General features: G+C 38.3%; 1 protein-coding gene across 2 annotated transcripts in view; it reads right to left on the bottom strand.

Moving 5' to 3' along the window:
• The window catches only part of NBAS (NBAS subunit of NRZ tethering complex), a 2,067,161-nt gene that overhangs the window by 1,682,297 nt on the left and 361,608 nt on the right, over window positions 1-23,256 (bottom strand). For both annotated transcript variants that reach the window (XM_085610668.1, XM_085610669.1), the window contains exon 7: window positions 22,945-23,078. In XM_085610668.1, coding sequence (XP_085466794.1) covers window positions 22,945-23,078 — 134 coding nt within the window. The remainder of the gene's footprint in view (window positions 1-22,944; window positions 23,079-23,256) is intronic.

Here is a 23,256-nt window from a genome sequence, read left to right as displayed (position 1 = left end):
TACGCAACACGCGCACGTTACGCGGAAGTGCCGGGGAGTAACTGTTATGCGCATGCGCGCAAGCGCGTGTCTTTTTTACGCGCACGCGTACTTTTGCCGTAAGCGCACCGTAAGCGTACCGTAAGCGTACGGTAGGTCATGTGATCATGAAACACAACTTTTGATTGGTTGAAACTACTTTCAGTTCTAGAACTCTCCTACACCACACCCATTCCCCTCATTTCTGCTTGTGATCCCTTGGGAGAAGGAGCTGGTTTGTCTTTGGGATACGATGGCAGAACAGCAGAGCTCTTCTGAGAGTGAGGCTAGCACCAGCAGCACTGTCTTGAGGCAGAGAGCGAGGAAAGTAAAGCCTTCTTATGTTTGGGATTATTTTACTTTTCCAGAAGGCCAGCAAAAGGTGAATGCACCCTTAGTTACTTGCAAGCTGTGTAAGCGTGTACTTTCTAGAGGTAATCCTAACAGGAAGTATTCCTTTGGGAATCACACCATGAAGAGACACCTCCAGGATGTACACAGAAGGACACATGGTCATCTTTTTGGAGGTAACTCTTCAGAAAGACGAGCCAGTACATCCACAGCAGCTCAGCCTGGACCATCATCTGCAGGGCAGACTCCTTCTTCTGCAGGTCAGGTGAGCCCTTCCTCTGTGGGGGGAGAATCTCCTTTTGCTGGCCCTCTTGAAATTAACCCTCGGTTTGCGAGGGTTGAAGTACGGTGCGCCACTTGTCACGATCTAATTACTTATAGGGAGACCAGTGTTTCCCTGGTGAACAGTAAAATAGATCAGCACACTTGTCGTACCGTCTAATATTCCCAAGCTTTCTTTCCTCTGTCCCTGCATGAACACAACGGTTCTTTTAAGAGCCAACCTTATCTTTCATCTTTTTTTGACATATGTTTTTAAAAACTTTTTTTTATTTTTTTTTACCGTACGCGTACGGTAAGCGTACCTTTTTTTTATTTTTTAAAAAAAACACTAAAAATCATTTATCCCATTACAAGGTCCTTGAGAGACTACAATTATTATTATTGACTTACCATACTCACTCAAAAAAATATTTATTCTTTTTTTTTTTTTAAAAATAGTTTTTAAAATGGTTGTAGTTTCCGAAAATTTTCTATATCGATCTGAAAAAAAAGAAAAAAGTATTAATATTTTTAAACCATTTTATAATACAGTACACATATTTACATTTATTACCAAAAAATATTTTTGCCTTATTTTTGCTGTTTTCAGAATATATTGCATTTCACTATAAATTGTGAAAGCAATTGCATTCATCATTTTACAGCGGGCAAAAAAAAATAACAATCTCAAAGATTGTATTAAAAAAGCCCAGAATCTCTTCTCACTTAAACTTATCATTACAGAAATGCATATTATTCTAAAAAAATATCATCTAAAAACAATACTTTTTTCTTTAAAATACCGTCTGATATGTTTGTTTCAGAAGTATAATCACAATATTATATCTCAAATAACTCCAAAATACATCTGATTTTATTTCCTTTAGGCCAAATAGTATTTTTTTTTTTTCCTGGAATAAATTTCCAAGGGAAAACCATTAAAATTCTAAAGTTTAATCTGTCCAGATCTCACCAATTCTCTGTAACATTTTGGTTCACGAAAATTTTTTGAATAATTTATTTAGTCCACAATAGAATTGCTTACTTTTCCACATGGCCAAATAGTAATTTTTTAAATCATTTTTGAAAAAATTTCCAATGGCAGTCCAATAGCATTCCAAAATTTAAAATGTGCAGAAGTTACCGATTATCTCTAAATTATTGGTTTTTCAAAATTGCATTAAAAATTAAAAAAGTCCACATTACAATTGGTTATCTTTCCTTTAGGCCAAATGATAATTTTAAAAATCTTTTTTCTACAAAATTGCAATGGTAATCCAGTAAAATGGTAAAATTATTTTGTCCAGATCTTGCCAAGTCTCTCTAAAATTTAGGTTTCAGGAAGATTAGATAGGAATTTGCTAAATCAAAAGGCAAACGTTGTTTGAAAATCAATTGGGAATCATTACACAGTGTCCAGCCTTTTTCACATTTTAGATAAACTGTGTAATGTCCAGAAGTAACAGTAGGTCCATCATGGAAAATTATTGCAACAGTTACAAAAGTTTTTCCTGAAATTGATAATTGCTGTCCTGTAAACTTCTTTATTAAAGTATCCAATTTTGATCCATCAGCTCTACATCGTTGCATCATTAAAATTACATACTGTCCGTATTCCCTTAAAATTAATGTTGATAACATGTCAGAATTACACTCACCACATTTCATGCTATGATTAGCATCTTTAACTAATTTTGCAAAAGTGACTGTTTTACTCTCTGGCAATGTCAAATAAATAAACCTTTCATTATCAACAATAGAGCCACATATATTATAACAATTATCACAACTATGTTCCCATTTATAAGAGAGACCAAAAAAAATGTCAATGGGAACTCCTTCTTCTTTCACTACCTGAAGAAAATACATCAAAAATTCGTGTGCATCTTGCTGTTCATTTTGAGAAAACTGTGTTCGTCCTGAACATACATCTAAAAGTTTTCTAATATCAGTAGCACTTTCTATTTGAGTTTTATCTTTACTCAGCTTTTGAAAAAGGAGACTGAGCTCTGAACAGAATCTTTTTCCCTGATTTACTATTATCTGCTCTTGCAAACTTTCCAGATAAAATGCAACATTCAGCACTACATTAGCGTAGCAGTTGACACCAGAGCTATTTTCAAAATGACATCCTACAACCTGTTCTTCATTGTCCTTTTTCTTTTTGTTTGCAATTACATCACTCCTCTTTTTTTTCCTCTTCTCTATATCTTCATTACAGATATTCTCATTTCTCCTTTTACGAGAAACTACACGTTTCTCCAACACAGGATACTGACCTAAATGAGGAGCATAGCTTCTTCTTAATCTATTATACTCCTTTACACAGTTTGTATCAGCACTAACTTTTGAGTCATCAAAGTCTATCATGAATAAACCTGATAATGTTTTGACTCGTGACAAAGCTACATATGCCATACCTTCTTTGAACACAGTTGAACCAATGTTCACAAATGCACAATCTACAGTCAATCCTTGAGACTTGTGGATAGTTACAGCATATGCTAGTGAAAACGGAAACTGCTTCCTACGTACATATAAGTCTTTCACAAGCATGAAACGAACTGAACAACGACAAATGTCTTTAACTTCCTCTATCTGATCAAATTTTATTTTTAAACATTCAATTCCATCTTTTTTCTGATAATTAATAAAACCCACAACTCTTCCCATTGCTCCATTCACTAAGCCTTTCTCAACATCCAAATTTCTCCTTAAAAACACTCTACAGTTCATGCAAACATATAGATTTTTTTCTAATCCTGCTGTTTTGGAGATGTTCTTCTCTAGTGAGTCCAATTTATTTTTCAGTTTGCCTGTTACTGTGACAGTAATTCTTCCATCCTCAATTTTGTCCACTGCTTCCAATTTCCTGATGTCTTCCTTTTCCAATTTCAAAAGCTCCTCATTAAATATTGAGCATTCACGTAGAGTTGGCATTAAGCAAATGACACTTTTGTTTTCTGCAATATTCTTGTATATTTTCTCTGCAACTATTTCTTCCTTTGGAAATAAATTATGTAGCAGCCGACTCTGTAATGCTTTTTTCCCAACTTCTGTGAGTAGTCCAATCCTGATATCTTTCAGAATACTTCCATATTCTTCATCGTTTGCTTGCCTCATATTAGTTGTAAGTTCCTTGTACTCAAAGAAGGACCAAATATTTGTATTTCCAATGCTTCCCAATGACTTCTTCGTGTCTTCATGTGTCACAGTATTAAACACTGGTTGTCCTTTAACTGGAGTAAGTTGCAAAAGATCCCCAAAAACTATGACGTGTTTTCCACCAAATAACACGTCATAGTCTGTCTTCAAAATTTGCTGCATTCTTAAATGCACAAAGGCAAGCATTAAGTTTGATACCATGCTCACCTCATCAATAATGAGAACTTGCATCTTCTTCAATACTCGTGAAACTTCCAAGGATGCTTCTCCAGTTAGCTTGTTGAATTGTATTTTGTTCTCATGCTCCACTGGTAACATTAGCAAACGATGTAAGGTGATTCCTTTTATGTTATATGCTGCTAACCCAGTTGGAGCAGTAACCACACAAGACAAAGTAGAATCCGTTTTTTGCTTTAGGTAGCTTCTGATGACTTTAATTAGGAAACTTTTTCCAGTGCCAGCTTGTCCGCTTACATACATCCTGATTGGATGAAATGATGTGCATGAGCACTCTTTTTTGATATGTAGAAATCCGTGATCAATTTTGTTTTTGATCTCTTCATAAATTTGTTGCTGCTCTTGATTCAGTTGTCTTTCCAAATTTTCTAAGTCTATAAATTCTTCTTGAGCTTGATTCATAGCCGTTTCCACTTCATTCATGGCTATTGATGCTTCATTTTCAACGATTGGTTGTTCTAGGGGATCTTGACTGTGTGTTCCTGAACTTTGGCTGTCCTGAGAACTGTCTCTAGCTATTTCTGCTGCAATTGTAGTTTCCTGTTCAATTTCTTCATTTAACATTTGCAGATAAGTTGAGAATGTACTGCATTGTATGCTGTCTTTGCAAGCATTAAAAGAATCTTCATAGCTCTGGAATTCTCCCAGTAGTTCATCCTCTGTACGCCATGGTTTAAACAACTGTAAAAGAGCCAAGTAGTAAAATTCTTTCTTGTCGGTAGTGTCGCAACTCAGCTTCCGGTGATTTATCAAACTTCCTTTGGTTTGCTTCACCAAACATCCTTCTTCACCAACAACTTTATATTTTCCACTGTTGATGTCTTCTGCAGCTTTCCGTGAATAAATGTAGTTCTGTAACACTTCATAGAGACACATGTTCTCCAGATGATGACTTCTCTTGGGATAATATGTGTCCAACATGTTTGTTTTCAATATGTCTGTACTTTCTGGGTCATTCTCAGCCAAATATTCAATTTCTCCAACAGATTTCAGTACCCGATTTCTCATTGCTGCAAGGCCTAAACTTGCCCAAATTATTCTTCTTGACTTCGAGTAGAGACTTGCAGAAGATAACCTATCTGAACATTCGTAGGATCCAATTTCTCGATGCGATAACATCTTCAAACTGAAACTGTACAGCTTCTTACTGACAGTCTTCTCGTGAGAAATCTCTTCCCACATTTCCTTCAATTCTGTTTTTTCTGATTTCGTAATGTAAGACGTTACATATCGAGCAACAGCAATGGAATTGTCAGCAACATACTGTATATCCATGTTAGCGTTCCACATGGATAAAATGACTGGGTTGTAGTCATTTATATTTTTTGATTCTTCTTTTCTTTTAAGGTTGTAGGTATTCTTAGGTGATTTTCTTGTGATAGTATGTCTCACAGCTGACATAAAACTGTTGACTCTTCCATTTGTAAGAACAGGTCTAGGAAATCCAAATCGACATTTAGTGTTGTATTTTTCTTTGCTCTTGTATTTCCGTCGACAGTATTTTCCACACCGATGACTTTGGAAACGTAGAACTTGCTCCTTTAACTTGTTCTCTTCTGTGCTTTTAGGTATAGCACATGTTGCATATTCTTCAATGTAAGATAACACTGCTTCATCAGTATCTGTTCCAAACTTTGGGGCATCCTTGATCCACAGCAGCATATGAATATGAGGAGCACCTCTTGCCTGGTACTCTTTTCTCCAAAAGAAATCCACTACTTCTCCAAGGGGTGGATTTTTTTTATTGCAGATGAAGGATATCATAGCCTCAAATCTATGATTGAAATATCTGCAAACATTAACCGGATCCAATGAGCACAGTTCTCCTGCTGTCTTGTATTCGATGTTTTTAATGTTTGAATTGGCCTCTCGTAGAAAATCCAGTAAATCATCCCAAGCGTACTCGGCACAGCTTAGGGTAAGGAACCATGTTGGTGTTCCTAAATTGCGTAACATGCATTTTAGTTCACCATGGCGTCGGTACCAATATTCATTTGTCCCACGCTGACAAGCCATCAGATTGATCAGTTGTGTTTCCAAATGATCATCTCGGTGCTGCACTTTCTCCATAAAATCCTTAGCAGACACATTTTGTAAATGTACTCCACTTTTTAAAATGTGATTTACTGCATAAGACAGTGCAGACAAGTCGCTTTCAAATAAAAGATGGAACAAATAAGGAATACTTTGTCGAAATCTGGGATCTTCAGCATATAGTCTTGTAGTTCGATACTCTGAAGCTGGAATCTGTTCTGGACGTTCATCGTATCGTCCTCCTTTTCCTTTAGGAAACAGCTGGGGAAAACATCGAGCTTCCAAGCTCTCCTCCCATACACTCACGGGATTTCCTTTTGCTTTCTTCATCTGAAAGAGATCAATATTGTCTCCCATAACTTCTTTCGAATGGAGAGGATGTATGCTAAAATGTTCATAAATTTCTTCTTCCTTTGACTTGTCCACTTTTTCAATTTGTCCAGTTGGTGTTTCTGTGTCTCCTTGTAAATCTTCTTCTTCTTCTTCTTCTTCTATATAAATTGATTCATACCATTTGTTATTTTTTTTCAAATACAAATTTGCTCTTTGTACTTTCCGCACATCTACCAGCTCCTGCCAAATCTTCTTATTCTTTGTAGGTACACCATTAACCAGAATAATTAATGGTTCAGTTTCCAAAGTATCCGCATCAATAGTTTCCATATTTTTTTTCAAATCCAAGGGCAAATACACCACTCTACCTTTTAAACCTCTCAGTAAATCTGAAGGAGGTAATTTACCAGTTTTGGGCTCCATACGTACTATGGTCTGGAACAAATGAACACATTGAATGAGTATAGACTCATATGTATTTAATTCAGAAAGTTCAGCAGGAATAGCATCCAATTCTAAATTATTATGTACAGCTCTGGTCGGCATTCTATTTTCCTCTAACTTGTTGTAGCAGTATTTACAAATACGCTGATCTTCACCCAATTCAAAACAATTTTCAAGAAATATATATGTGGCAAAATCCATCCACTTATAATTATCTTCATTTTCACTCTTTCTGTAGAGATCAACATTCCTAGTTTGTTTTCTATAATGAGTTCTGCGGCAACAAATACAAGTAACATTTGGTCTTTCATTAGAGACAATTGCAAATTTTGTTATGTGATCATTAAATGTCTTACTTACAGAAGGTTCTACATTCTCTTCCACTTCTTCCTCATTTACTGTGTCCTTCTCTGCACTGTTTTGTTCAGGACCAAAGTAACAAAACTGAATTTCATCAACAACCTTCTCTACATCTGATACCGTTCCTCGGAACAGAGCCCTATTCAATTCATTTAACTTTATTGCTGGACTTTTGGCAAAATACAACCGTCTCACAAACTTTCTCATTTCAGTATGATGAACAGCCAGCATCCTAAAATGATGGAAAACACTATTGCACACTTTTCTAGATAGACAAGCAAGAGAATGACCCTGCAAACCAGTATTCTCTCTCACTCTGCATGGATCCAGACTTTGAAGCACCTTAATCTTCTGTTTTACACTTTTTTTACTATATTCTCTTAGAAACTCTCGAAATCTGTCAATAGATTCCTGACGCACAGTGCAAATACTACTACAATTCCAAGTGTACACTGGGGCTTTAGGACGTCTCCCCATTGCCTCATCTGCCATCACTTGTACCTCATCTCTTGGAACCATTATCTCCTTCTCCATTATGCAACCATTTTTTACTTCGTATGAACGACCTCTGGTGTCAACTGCATGCAGCAAACTATTACTTTGAAAATAGCTCTCTTCATTAAAAAAAGGTTCACTACTTGAACTATGCATCCACTTTCCTAAAAACACTTTACAAAAGTTTGTTCTGTTCACTACTCTTTTGCTTTTGCTTTGTGATTTCAGTACATTAACCATTTTATCTAATGTACGCATCCTATTCAAAATTAAAATGAATAGTTTCCTTTTTAATTCTAATGCTTTTGCTGCAATGGCTTCAATTTCTTTTTTTCTCTTGTAATATTTAGCCTTTTGCTTATATTTCTTTATATCCTTTATCAAATTGGACATAACTCTTCTCTGAAACATTTTTCTACGTATCTCTTTAAATGCTGTTTTTCTGTTTATGTTAAACTTTTCAATTGCAGAAGGTATATTTGCATTAACTAAATTCTCAATTTTTTGCTGTTCTCTATGTTTTGTTACATTTTTCTGAGAACAGACATTTTGTACATTTTTCTTTGTTTTGAATATTTTGTTTAGAAATTGTTTTTTTTGCTTACCAGAAGATTTTTTCTTTTTCCCAACATCAGCATCTTCTACTAACTTTGGTCCTCCAGTTGTCTTCAAATATAGTTTTTTTTTTAGCGTTTTTTGAACTCGAGATTTTGTAGGCATCTTAAATTTTGTTCACTGTTCTTCAGTAATACCTGAAAAAAACTAAAAAAAAAATCCTTTATTGTATTTAAATATATTACTACATTTCTTTTCACAATAGTCACAAAACGAAATTTCTTTGCCAATTTGAATGCACACTAACTGCTCTTTTTTTTGGGCAAGTGAAAATCTCTTTTACAAACTGTCACATTATGAAACCAGCCTTAGTGATGCTGAATGTATTTGCAATACAGACTTAAACCTGAAAACCCCACTCGCTTCTAATTACTGTGCATGACTATACATGGCAAGCACATGGGTGTGTGCTAAGCCTCTGCTTCTTCCCCCAAAAATTCGCTCCCCCTTTCCATCTACTGCAACTGTGAAATCACCAGAGCAAGACGCAATAAATCTCTGCCTATAATTCTTCTATGCACACAGAGTCATGTTTTCACATTAGTGCCAAAACGAAATTTCTTTGCCAATTTGAAAGCACACTTACTGCTCTTTTTTTTTCGGGCCAAGTGAAAATCTCTTTTTACAATTTGAAATCACTTTTACAGACTGACACATTCTGAAACCTTTTTTTTAAATTTATTTAAATGCACATGTCCAAGCTGTTTTTTTTTCAGACCACCACCGTGTGTATTCTCTGTGACTGCCTACACTCCAGCAGGGGCAACCAGCCTTAGTGATGCTGAATGTATTTGCATTACAGACTTAAACCTGAAAACCCCACTCGCTTCTAATTACTGTGCATGACTATACATGGCAAGCACATGGGTGTGTGCTAAGCCTCTGCTTCTTCCCCCAAAAATTCGCTCCTCTTTTCCATCTACTGCAACTGTGAAATCACCAGAGCAAGACGCAATAAATCTCTGCCTATAATTCTTCTATGCACACAGAGTCATGTTTTCACATTAGTGCCAAAACGAAATTTCTTTGCCAATTTGAAAGCACACTTACTGCTCTTTTTTTTTCGGGCCAAGTGAAAATCTCTTTTTACAATTTGAAATCACTTTTACAGACTGACACATTCTGAAACCTTTTTTTTAAATTTATTTAAATGCACATGTCCAAGCTGTTTTTTTTTCAGACCACCACCGTGTGTATTCTCTGTGACTGCCTACACTCCAGCAGGGGCAACCAGCCTTAGTGATGCTGAATGTATTTGCAATACAGACTTAAACCTGAAAACCCCACTCGCTTCTAATTACTGTGCATGACTATACATGGCAAGCACATGGGTGTGTGCTAAGCCTCTGCTTCTTCCCCCAAAAATTCGCTCCCCCTTTCCATCTACTGCAACTGTGAAATCACCAGAGCAAGACGCAATAAATCTCTGCCTATAATTCTTCTATGCACACAGAGTCATGTTTTCACATTAGTGCCAAAACGAAATTTCTTTGCCAATTTGAAAGCACACTTACTGCTCTTTTTTTTTCGGGCCAAGTGAAAATCTCTTTTTACAATTTGAAATCACTTTTACAGACTGACACATTCTGAAACCTTTTTTTTTAATTTATTTAAATGCACATGTCCAAGCTGTTTTTTTTTCAGACCACCACCGTGTGTATTCTCTGTGACTGCCTACACTCCAGCAGGGGCAACCAGCCTTAGTGATGCTGAATATATTTGCATTACAGACTTAAACCTGAAAACCCCACTCGCTTCTAATTACTGTGCATGACTATACATGGCAAGCACATGGGTGTGTGCTAAGCCTCTGCTTCTTCCCCCAAAAATTCGCTCCCCCTTTCCATCTACTGCAACTGTGAAATCACCAGAGCAAGACGCAATAAATCTCTGCCTATAATTCTTCTATGCACACAGAGTCATGTTTTCACATTAGTGCCAAAACGAAATTTCTTTGCCAATTTGAAAGCACACTTACTGCTCTTTTTTTTTCGGGCCAAGTGAAAATCTCTTTTTACAATTTGAAATCACTTTTACAGACTGACACATTCTGAAACCTTTTTTTTAAATTTATTTAAATGCACATGTCCAAGCTGTTTTTTTTTCAGACCACCACTGTGTGTATTCTCTGTGACTGCCTACACTCCAGCAGGGGCAACCAGCCTTAGTGATGCTGAATGTATTTGCATTACAGACTTAAACCTGAAAACCCCACTCGCTTCTAATTACTGTGCATGACTATACATGGCAAGCACATGGGTGTGTGCTAAGCCTCTGCTTCTTCCCCCAAAAATTCGCTCCCCCTTTCCATCTACTGCAACTGTGAAATCACCAGAGCAAGACGCAATAAATCTCTGCCTATAATTCTTCTATGCACACAGAGTCATGTTTTCACATTAGTGCCAAAACGAAATTTCTTTGCCAATTTGAAAGCACACTTACTGCTCTTTTTTTTTCGGGCCAAGTGAAAATCTCTTTTTACAATTTGAAATCACTTTTACAGACTGACACATTCTGAAACCTTTTTTTTAAATTTATTTAAATGCACATGTCCAAGCTGTTTTTTTTTCAGACCACCACCGTGTGTATTCTCTGTGACTGCCTACACTCCAGCAGGGGCAACCAGCCTTAGTGATGCTGAATGTATTTGCATTACAGACTTAAACCTGAAAACCCCACTCGCTTATAATTACTGTGCATGACTATACATGGCAAGCACATGGGTGTGTGCTAAGCCTCTGCTTCTTCCCCCAAAAATTCGCTCCCCCTTTCCATCTACTGCAACTGTGAAATCACCAGAGCAAGACGCAATAAATCTCTGCCTATAATTCTTCTATGCACACAGAGTCATGTTTTCACATTAGTGCCAAAACGAAATTTCTTTGCCAATTTGAAAGCACACTTACTGCTCTTTTTTTTTCGGGCCAAGTGAAAATCTCTTTTTACAATTTGAAATCACTTTTACAGACTGACACATTCTGAAACCTTTTTTTTAAATTTATTTAAATGCACATGTCCAAGCTGTTTTTTTTTCAGACCACCACCGTGTGTATTCTCTGTGACTGCCTACACTCCAGCAGGGGCAACCAGCCTTAGTGATGCTGAATGTATTTGCATTACAGACTTAAACCTGAAAACCCCACTCGCTTCTAATTACTGTGCATGACTATACATGGCAAGCACATGGGTGTGTGCTAAGCCTCTGCTTCTTCCCCCAAAAATTCGCTCCTCTTTTCCATCTACTGCAACTGTGAAATCACCAGAGCAAGATGCAATAAATTTCTGCCTATAATTCTTCTATGCACACAGAGTCATGTTTTCACATTAGTGCCAAAACGAAATTTCTTTGCCAATTTGAAAGCACACTTACTGCTCTTTTTTTTTCGGGCCAAGTGAAAATCACTTTTACAGACTGACACATTATGAAACCACCATGTGTAACTACAACAAAAACAATTCCCATTTCTATTATTCATTTCTTAAGTTACCACATACATCCCCTCTCAAACTGTAAACTCACCTTTAAAATTAGTTAGTTGTGAAAGAAATGTGGCACTCAAACAGCAGATTATCAGAGCCAGGATCTCTGTTCTCTACACCTCTCTCCTCTCAGCAGAACCAGATAATGGCAAAGTTTCCCTCTATTTTTCCACACATATACATGTAAGTTTCAAATCTCAGTGCTTCCCCCTTTTTTTCAAATGTAATGACACATTTCTATTGGTTGAAAACCAACCCTTTTCCAAAAGTACCCTGCCCCCAACTTGACTTCTGCCTAGTACCCTTCCCCCAACTTGACTTCTGCCTGCTACCATAGCAACAGCTCATGGAACACTGCTGTGTGCAGTTAGGTCAGAAGTTCGACACACAATGTTTCAATTCCACAGAGCAAGAGTGCTTGACTTTTCAAACCTAACAGCAAATCCATAGTACTGTTCTTTGGTTACACATTTTTTTGTACCAATACAAAACATGCTTCTATTAATTTTCACATACAGCCTAGTTTTTTTTCTAGAATGGTATGAAACAGCCAATCAGTTCTTTTTGTTTTGTAAAAAATATGTATGCCTCCATTTCCAAACTGTCTTTCTTTTCATATTGCCATTCTACTGAAAGACACCTCCTGAGTGCATCCAGTTCTCCTTTGAAGATGTTCACAGTGTGGATTGTAGGGCACAGCTATGTCTTCTGGAGTGAAAAGTTTGCAGAGAAAACAGATATGGTGAGAGACCTTGCTTTGCCAAATGTAGACATTAAATGGATTGGTCAGAGAGGGTTAAAGTGGCACCAATTGATGCCATTGGTGAAATCCTTCATTCAAATCCAACACCCTGACCTCATAATAGTGCACTGTGGTGGCAATGACCTAGGCACTTTGACTGGGGTAGGTCTGGAAATGCTTATGAAGGACACCTTTGCACAACTGTTTACACTTTTCCCTAAAACTGCCTTTGTGTTTTCCAACATATGCCAAAGGCAAAAATGGAACTGGTCCAATCATTTCTGTCCACAGATTGACAAAGCAAGAAAGCACGTCAACAAATCTGTTTCTGCTTTCCTCCGTGACTATGGTATGGGTGCCATTTACCACAACAACTTGCGTTACGACATGCAAGACATTTATAGAGGAGATGGTGTGCACTTCAATGATGAAGGGAACAGAGTCTTCCTCTTGAACCTTAGACTCTGCATCGGTACTTACTTGTAGGTACCACTAAAAAAATGACTCCATAAACACAACAGCTCTTTTTAGAGCTCCCTAATTTCTAAACTCTTAAATCTGCTTTTCATTTATTTATTTTTATTTTTTTTACCGTACGCTTACCGTAAGCTTACCGTACGCGTACCCCGTGATTTTTTTTAAAATCAATAAATGTTTTTTTTGTACTTTTCTGTCCTTCTTTGACCCCCTTACAATTGTTAGGGGGTCTGTAACTCTCCTCATTGCCCCCTTTCCTTGTTTTCACTCTTTTTTTTCAGAGTGAAATACACAAAATGGCGGCCGCCGCTTCCTGGTTTCGGCCGATTCGAATGTTTACTAAGATCTAAGAGCCAATCAGAATCGCGCTCGCGCACGCCACCGTACGCTTACCGTAAGCGTACGGTAAGCGTACCGTAAGCTGGCTCAGATATATATATTGATTTAAAGGCTATTTTCTCAGAATCTACTGAACAGAGTTACACCAAACCTACAAAAGGCACTTCCTTGACCTAGGGACTACCTCTCTGCCAAATTTCTAGTAATTCTGTTCAGCCGTTCGGGCTGTAGCTCGTTCTAAAGGTCCTATGGAAAAATGCATGGGAAAAACGCGTTTTGGGACCCCCCTTTTATCTCAGCCCCCGCTTGACGGATCCCCCCGAGACTTTCAGGGTAGGAGCGGAGCGTAGCGCCCCACCTATTTTGAGAAATTCGCGAGGATTCGTCGACCGGCGCCAAAGTTATTCAAAATAGAATGTTGAGGTTTTCCTATGGAAACGTGGTCCTAACTATAACTACCTACTGGCGACCGCCAGTAGGTAATATATATATATATATATATATATATATATATTTATTTAATATTAAAGTGACTTGCGAACAACCATTTTTAATGCCTATATGAGTACTTATTCTGATCTGCATTCACGCTTTTCACTCGGATTACACACTTTAAGAATACTCGCTGCACGCCAACTGTAGCAGGCAGCGACCAATTCGGATTACATTCACCAGGCACGTGAGAATCAACCGTACCCTCCTTTGTTGCATACCACATGCACACTGAAAGGGGTGAAGTGGGCTAAAACAATGTGAGAAGAGGCCTGCTACTCTACATTAAATATGACGCATGACCACCACCCGCTCAGAAGCCTACGAGACTTGCCTAGCCAGGCTTGCAATGATTGGCCTGAAGGAAATGGGCAGAGGGAAACAGAAAATGAGATCATCAAAATTAAATCAGAAGCCCGACTTTGCAAATTGATAATTTAACTTTTTCACTTTTTAGGTGACAGGAAAATATGAAATACAGCGCTATGCTATTCCACCCTAAAGCGTAGTCAGAGCGTTGCTAGGCAAGAATTGTGGCGAGGAAGCGGGGATCCTTATACGGAGCCAGGGCTAATCCACCTGTCAGCATGCAAAGCCTTCAAAGAACACGCGAGAACCAAGGCCTTCCTCGATACGGGGTCCCTTTTCAAGTCTTAAGCTGTTTTTTCCTTTTTTGTGTCACACGAACCAATGTTTACTGTCTAACAAACCAAACGCACCGCCGATAGCTGCTTTACCTTTCTACTAAAGGAGCCTGTTCTGAACACACAATATGAATCCATCCGCACACTGTCTTGGGACTGCCACATAAGAGAAGAATTGTGCTGTCACACTCAAAGCAGGAAGGTAAGAAGATTTCAAGCACCCAATGAAATCTCAAAAGGCATAAGAGAACCTGCAAATAAACACGCTTCTCTTTTTAAAAAACACCATGTGCTGAGAGAAGCTCAGCAAATTATCAACCGTATCCTCCAGTACAGAAATGTAATATTTGAGTAGGAGAAAATACTTTTGACTCTGTTTCCACTGCTCTATAATCCTTGATGCAGAAGGTCTAAAAATTCCACCTTATCGTGTACGGCTCCTTTTTATTAGGTCTTGCGTTAGCCCAGACCTTTGTATTTTTTTTTAAAATTATATACACACTTGTATGGGCCGTTCAACCAGCTCTCTTCATCCACTGGTGTGTTGTGTCATTCACATTTTTCTCCCACCCACAGCATAAGGCAAAGGGTCAGCCCACTTCTTCCATTGATAAATAAAGAGAAACAGTGGCCCCTCAAACGGGAAGTGTGAACCTCTACTTCTTTTGAGAAAAATATTTTGGCCATCAAAAGATTAGTTCCATTTCTAAACATGGCAGTTTTATTCAGTTTGTTCAATAGTAGAAAATATCATAGCATTTTTATATTCAAGTCAAATTGAAAGTACAAAGATGATCCCAAACGGCGCAGTGCGAGCGAAACAGGTGATTGCAAAGTGCTTCTGGCGCTATACCTTCTATGTAAAAAAATAGTGGCTGATCGATAATTCAAAAGTGAGTGGTGCACACTCTGACACAGAGTGAAATGCTCCAGAATCAAAATAAACAGTACTCTGTCATTGTATCAACGTTTCGACCCTATGCAAACAATTTAGAAACGGTCATCATCATGACGTAGGTTTGGGAAGCACCTGCCCAATTGGGAGGGTGATTACAGAAATGCTTCTACCCATAGAGCAGCACAGGAGTGGTAGGAAATACATTCCAATCTGGGTGTATGGAACCCAGTCATAACATGTGTGTAACAATATTGGATTCCGGATCAGAGCCATTCCATATGCCCTTGAAACCCTCTGGGAAAAGGTTTCTTAACAGAGCACATCTGCACACAAACCAGTTCTCATAATTGCCAGGGCCTACTATTTCAATGTGTATTTTATTTAGATCGAATAGCTATTTGTGCTTTTTTTCCATTTAAAAACATATAATATTATATATATATATATATATTTTTTTTTTTTTTTTGCTATTGAGGAAGGCCATGCAGCAACCACAATAATTTGTGATAAAAACAATGGTTAAACAAAACAAGCATTGGCAAAGCCAAAAGACAGGCAGCTAGCACCAGATTAACTGAATTTCCAATGCGTGTTTTGTCAGCAAATTCCCTGTTTAAGCTCCCAATATTTTAGAGTTATTATATTTGCTCTCCGAAGTGACCAGAACACGAAATTGGTGTTTTTTTTAAGTGATTGGTTTTGCTTCACCACTCTGCACTCCGCTGAAATTCTACAGCTCTTTTAATGCGGAATTAACCTCTTCCCTTTCAGGATGCTATTGCAACAATATGTGAAAACCCTCACTAAAAACGTAGGTGTGAAGTAGTTGAAACACACTGTTGCTAAGAGAAGTCCTATTTTCACTCTAGATGAGGTCGACTGGTGGAGCACTTGGCCTGTTTAACCACTCTTTAACCCTCCGTGTTAGGGCAAATTGTATACACCAAGTACTAGAGGGGGGAAAGCCACAGAGTTTGAGCCAGGGTCGAGCCTGAACCCTGCCTCTGGCTGAACTCGAGCCCATAACGAGCCAAGCTTTTATGAGGCTTCTCCATGCCCCATCCCCCTTGCCTCCACTCGAGAATCTGCTTAGGAGCATCATTCTGTGATTCTGGGCAAATCACTTCATCTCCCCATTCCTATAAATAATTAATGGTGACCTAGTGCAATGTAACTGGTGCTCATATAAAGCGCTCCAATACCTTTGGGTAGTGCCTGAACTATATAAAAACTGCAGCAAAATGCAGAGAGATAAAAACAAAGCCTTAACATAAGGCAAGACAAATAGATACTGATTTAGTAGCTGCTTTGTACAAAGTGAAACCAGAAAACCTGGATACATTGCAGCTTCCCTGCTTAAATTATGTGATCTTATGCAAATGTTTTATTTCACCAAAACGTTTTTTGCTTCATTATACCATAGTATGAAAGCTCTTTCAAATATTTGAGTACAGACTACCAGTTGTGAAAAAACCTATTGTGCTTGATTTAAGAGACAATAATGTTTCTCTATAATAATATGGGCCACGTACAAGGTTTACATGACAATTATCTTGCTTCTTAGTTCACTAAAGGGTCAGTGCAGTATTTTAACGTGACAATTTATTGTCAAAGCATTCACATGTTAAAGAAAGACACTTTTTTGAATTTTGAAGAGACTGTATCAAATTTTACATGATTTTTGTTGAATGATTTACATAGCAAAGATTGCCAGGGCTAGGCTCGTACACGGGATCTCAGATCCGAGGCAGACCCTTGGCTCGGCTCAGTCTCCCTGTTAATTTGATGGCTCGCACACTTGTGCAAAGTCCTATAGGTTCTTGGATCTCACATGGCTGTTTAAAGACATTTGTGAACTTATGGCTGTTCCTCTCTCCACACTGAGGAGCAGATGGGAGGAAGACTTTAGGAGGGCACGCCACAACGAGGAATGGGAGCAGGCACTAGAATACCCTCAGCAGGTTCCTCGGAACTGCTGCCTCAAAAATATTTAGTACTTTGTGTTGCATAGGACGTACCTTGCTCCTGCCCAACTGAACCACCATTACCCCGACGCGCACATTAGTAGCCCACGTTGTCACGGGACGCCCCAGATGCAGACCTCAAGATAGCCTATGGTCTTGACCAGCTCAATGTACTTAATGGCACATAGTACATACTTACCGCAGGAGTTCACAGAATTTACTTTATTGCACAAGAGGAAGGCATGTGCCTTGGGTATCTTTAGGTGCAGGGAGAAACATAAGGCAGCACCGGATAGGGAAGGCGGGCAGTCAGGCATTGGCCGATGGGCTGGTGCTTAAGGGTAACCAGTGGCCCGGTTTTTGTCAACCGGCCCACAGAGCCTTATTATCTTCCCCACCAGGCCACCGTAAGGGGTGGGGGCAGCATCATTAGCAAGGAGGCTCTGAGGGTGTTGCTTTCACAGCGTCACTGGGCCATTATTGTTCTGTCCCCTGCAGACTTTATCTTGGTCTCTGTGGGGCAGGCGCAGACTCCCAGAAGCAATGCCCCACACCCCTGCTGTGGGCCATTATCCCCTCGGCTCCCCTGGAGCAGCAGCAGCTCTGTGCTTTTCATCACCCCTCCCCTGCCAGGCCATCACCCTGAGGCTACAGTTGGCTGGGCTGGAGTAAGTAAGTGAATGGGCTTGGTGAGGGCCGGTCGCTGGCATCTCGGCTACAGTGTCTTTTAGGCCTTGGTGGTTGGGTACGTTAGCATGAATCTCGTTATGAAGCACCTTTCCCAGAGCGAAAGATTTAGATAATGGAATGTTAGGGTCATAGCTGCCGAATGTGGAACTATGGATATAGATTTGAGTCCCAGCCTCACCTCAACATCCTGTGATTCTGGGCAAATGACTCAGTTGTGCAAGGCCTAAAATAAAAATGAATTTGATCTTCTGTAACTGGTGCTCATATAATTGCGCCCTTCACGCCGCGTTTATGTTCTATTAAACTAAAATAAAAAAACATAACCTTCTGTTTGCTCATTTTTTAAGAATCTGCAAAGGCTGGGAGTTAATAATGAGAGAGGATTCTTTATTCAATAATAAAGAAGTCTGTATTCTTTCTTAACATGGCTTTTCTTCCATTGTTTAGTTTTAACCATCAGTCACGGATCATTAAAGAAGCTTTAGACCACATTTTAAACTGCTTTCACCTTACATCTACTGTTCTAACTTTAAAGTACATATCGATCAGGGGAGAAAATTCCAGCTTCCTGTGTTTTTCTTCATTCTCGTACTGGCAAGGGCATTAAAATACTGGTAATGCTGGCTAAGAAAATGGCCAGGTAGCAAACATAGCCACATAGCCATATCAGGAGTTGTGCCCTATGGGCCACTTTATTTCACTTCGCCCGCCCTGCCAAAATGTAGTGCTTCTAGTTTCGACTGATGTTTCTTGCTCTATGAGCTTTAAAATACATACTTTATCAAACATTTCTCTAAAAATGAGCCTGATGAGACTAGCCAAATGCCGTTTAGTGAACGGGCGTGATCCAGGAATGAGGGCCACTTTCTTGGGAGTGCCCGGGCCGAATTGTGATCTCAATCCGACCCAGACATACGGTGCAAATTCGCTTTGCGGCACTGGTTCTCCCTCCTTGCTAAACACATGCTCAAACGCCAATGGCGCTCGCCAAAGCCCCGGCAAGTGGCAGCTTGACACGGAGCGATGTGCAATAGGGAGAACATGGAGGATGAAGCCCTCCATTTTGGGATGCTTAGACACCTCTAGAGGCAGGCACGCAATGCCCATAGGGCTTCAGCCCCCCCCCCTCTGGTTGTGTGTGTCCCGGGCTGACATACCAACAGTTTTTGAGCTTATTACAGCTGCACCAGAGTACTTCACAGGTCTTTAAAAGACCATTTACGTGTTAACGAGGCTCAGTTGTTTTTTCACCCCTTCATCTCCACTCTGCCTATTGCTGGAAGAATTACCCCTCCCCCCCCCCCCCGAAAGTTTTAGTTGCCCCTCCTGCAATTTGGCTCTAGTTGCGCCTCTGTCTAAAGGCGTCCTATCTACCCTTCTAACAGAATTCCTACAGGAAATAGGTTAAGATGATCTACCTCCATGAGATAAACCATAATTGATGTGTGTCCACGGCTTCCCCGCTCCCACCACGAGACATGAGACCTAACAACCCCCCTCCTGATCTCCCCCCCCCCCCCCCCCCACACCCGGAGATTCCTTTCTCCTGCTTATCTTCTGTCCCCCTGTGGAGGACCCCCACAACCGGCACCTCATAACTTCTTATGCCGGTGTCTTTATGTACAGAACTACCCATGCCCCAGTACTACATTTCAGAATCTCAACCTACTGCTATCCTATCGGTACTCTGCTCACTCCCTTTCCCAGTTTAGAATTCTCCCACATTTAGCTAAGTAGTGATAGCGCATGGGCAGAACCCATCAACCTCCAACACCTCATATCGCACCCCATGTATAAAACTTATGCCACACTTTGTGCAACACTGACTTCTGTTGGTATGCCTAGGTGTACCTACATGATGTGTTGCTTGTCAATGTACCTGTGAAAGATATGCTCTTTCGCAACTGTTATGCAATTATACTATAGTTCTTCGAAAAGTTGCTGTAATCTCCTCAGGGGCTGACAAAGGAAATCGAGAGCTCTTCTAGACAGCAAGAGACACACAAAAGAGGGCACAAATTGTCAGATAAACTCCACTGAATGGATATCATGCAGGTTCTCCATAAATATTGCACATTTATTTTTAGCGCCTTACTTACTATTTTCTAGTGACTTCAAAATAAATAATTCTCATAAATTACATCATAGAAAGCTGTTCATCCAAAAGAAACACGAAAGGACCAGGTCAAACAAAAATATAGATTACGGATAACACAAAAGTAAGGACTATACAGTGCATGATAAAGTGTAATCTCCTTAATAAGACAGAGTTGTCCAGCTTCCTTGGGAATAGGAGAATCATGGCTCCGTTCCGAAGGGTGGCACCGAGCTTAGTTTGACCCCCCACTTCAAACATCTTTTCTGTGATTGTTCGTAAGAAGCTGCAGACAGGGGCATGTTCATTTGGTCCAGAGAGAATATTATAGAAAGATCACAAGTCGATCGCCTGTTCCATAGTTTGATGTGTTCAATGTACATTAAAATGTGAAAGTTAATTTTTAAAGTTGCCGGCAAAACTTGCCTGACGCTAAATGTACATGTAGGCACAAAAACATGTGTACATAAAATGGGAGATAACCAAGTCTACTAATATTATTAAAATCAAACTGAATATCTTTTCTGACTATGAGTCTCCATGTTGCGCTGAAGGCGGAGTACAGATATAATATCAGGTTTTTTTTTTTTTTAGACCTACAGAAATATCGGAGGGACAGAATATCGACATCAAGAATATCGGTGACCGGAATATTGACCTGAAGATCAGAAATATAGTTTTTGTTAATATCGAAGTTAGTAATATCGTTTGCAAAAATATCGTTGTTAATAATATCGATGTTTATATTAGTGTTATGTATTTTAGTATGTATTTTATATGCATGTGTTCCATATTTTTTGTTATGTTTTGTATTTTTTTTTTAAATATATGTATTAAATGTTAAGAAGAAAGTAATTTTTTTAAGTAAATTTTGCATTTTAGTACCATAGCGGGTTAATAGGGTGGGAAGCAATTAGATTATAGTAAATTAAATGATAATTTTTAGAAATTATTAATTATTTTTAATTACATTTTGCGTTTTAGTTCCATAGCGGGTTGTGGGTTTATAGGGGAATAGGGTGGGAAGTAATTTAATTATATTCAAGTAATTATTATTTTGTATTTATTGGTATTGATAATTTATCGTTAATTATTAATTGTGAATTAATTTTTATTAATTGATTTGATAATCATTAATTGTGTTAATTTTTATATGAGAATAGGGTGGGAAGTCAATTAATTATAATAAAGTAATTATTAAATTATATTTATCGGTATTGATAATTAATTTATTGTTAATTGGTAATTAATTTTTATTAATTGATTGTTTATTATATTGTGTTAAATTATTTTACGAGCGGGTTCTGGGTTTATAGGGGAATAGGGTGGGAAGTAATTTAATGTTATTAAAGTCATTAATTTATTGGTATTCATAATTAATTCATTGTTAATTATTAATTCGTTAGTTAATTAAAACAATTATTTAATTGATAAGCATGTCAATTTTAACCCTACCCTATGCAAGACTTTACCTACTGTTGCACACCCTGGAGTGGAAATAGTAATTGTTAGCCCTACGCTATCCAACAGTTTCCCTACTGTTGCACTCACTGAAGTTATTTATTATTATTATAGTGGTAATAGTAATTTTTACCCCCATGCTATCCAACACTTTCCCTACTATTGCACTCACTACAGTAAGAATAGTAATTGTTACCCCTATGCTATCCAACACTTTTCCTACTGTTGCCCTCTCTGGAGTTGGAATAGTAATTTTTACCCCTTCGCTATCCAACACTTTCCCTACTGCTGCACTCTCTGGTGTTGGCATAGTAATTTTATTCCCTCCGCTACCCAATATTTTCTCTACTGTTTTAGTTCCTGTAGTGTATAATTTATTTCAAAAAGATTAAAAATATTGTAATTTTTTAATTTGTTATATATATTTTTATTTATATTATTGTTTTATGCGTATATATGTATTTATAATTTATAAAATGTTTTAACAATGTATAAGTTATTAAAATAATTCTTTATGATTATTAAGTATATATATTATATGTATATGTTTAATTTATTTTTACATTATACGTATTAGTTATGATTTTTAAACATTTTAAAATATTTTTAACTATGTTTCTTTTAATTATATGTATTATTTACTTTATTTTACATTATTGTTGTAACATTTAAAAAAATGATATTTTTAACAACGATATTTTTTCTCTATATATTTTTGTACTTATGATGTAGCTAGGATGTCGATATTCTTGACCGATATTTTTGTCACAATATTTTTGTACCTCGATATTGTGGTAGTCGATATTTTGTCAGTGATTCGCTGTAGGTCTTTATCCGGATCCTACCTATGGCCATAACGATGTCGAGATTGGCTCAACTATTGTTTCAAACCCCAAATAAGCCAAAAATTAAAGCACAGGATTACACTACACCATGGTCTGCTGGGGACATGGCCCGCCATATGTAGGCATGACTGGACGGAATAGTAGAGGCAAGCACAGACCTCCACAAGAGGTCTTAGGAAACACTAAGATCCCCAAATCATCAACATAAGGAAGGGCTCTTAGAGCACGTACATTGGCAGTTCTTTAGGACATAGTAACTATAGAGAGAACATTGAAGCATTGATTTCTCTGTTCTTGAGAACTGCTCAGCTCTGAGCCTACGTCACTGTGACAGAATCTAGGCGCAGAAGAACAAGAGCATTTTCTTGCTTAAAACTAAAAGCTACTTCAATGGCATAAGAAGTTCTACCCCTTCCTCATAAATCTCATCTATCAACTACGCCTGATGTTCTTTTTATGCAAATAATCTTAACTCTGGTTAGACATGAGACAAAAAGTAATTACCGGTGGGATGACAAACAGCTCGCTTCCCATCAGATCAAACAACCTGACCGTTCCTGTGCTTTCCGCATAGGCGAGGAGTGTGCAATCGTGACTCCAAGCCACTCTCCGCCACTGGGGGTTCGGGTCCTTTGGTACTAGAAATGGAAAGATTGAGCAGACACAAAGTCACTCTCAAGAACAACGAAGAGTACCAAACCAGGCATACACCATTCTTAGATAAGTGCACCACCAGGTTTATTTGTTTGTTGTTAACATTTTATTTAGCCATTTTCCAAAGAGCAACACGTATTCCACTCGTACATTGCATTTGAT

This window comes from Triturus cristatus, chromosome 6, assembly GCF_964204655.1.
Source record: "Triturus cristatus chromosome 6, aTriCri1.1, whole genome shotgun sequence".
Taxonomy (NCBI): Eukaryota; Metazoa; Chordata; class Amphibia; order Caudata; family Salamandridae; genus Triturus; species Triturus cristatus.
Note: the sequence above shows the minus strand (reverse complement) of the source record. Positions and strands in the feature narration are given on the sequence as shown.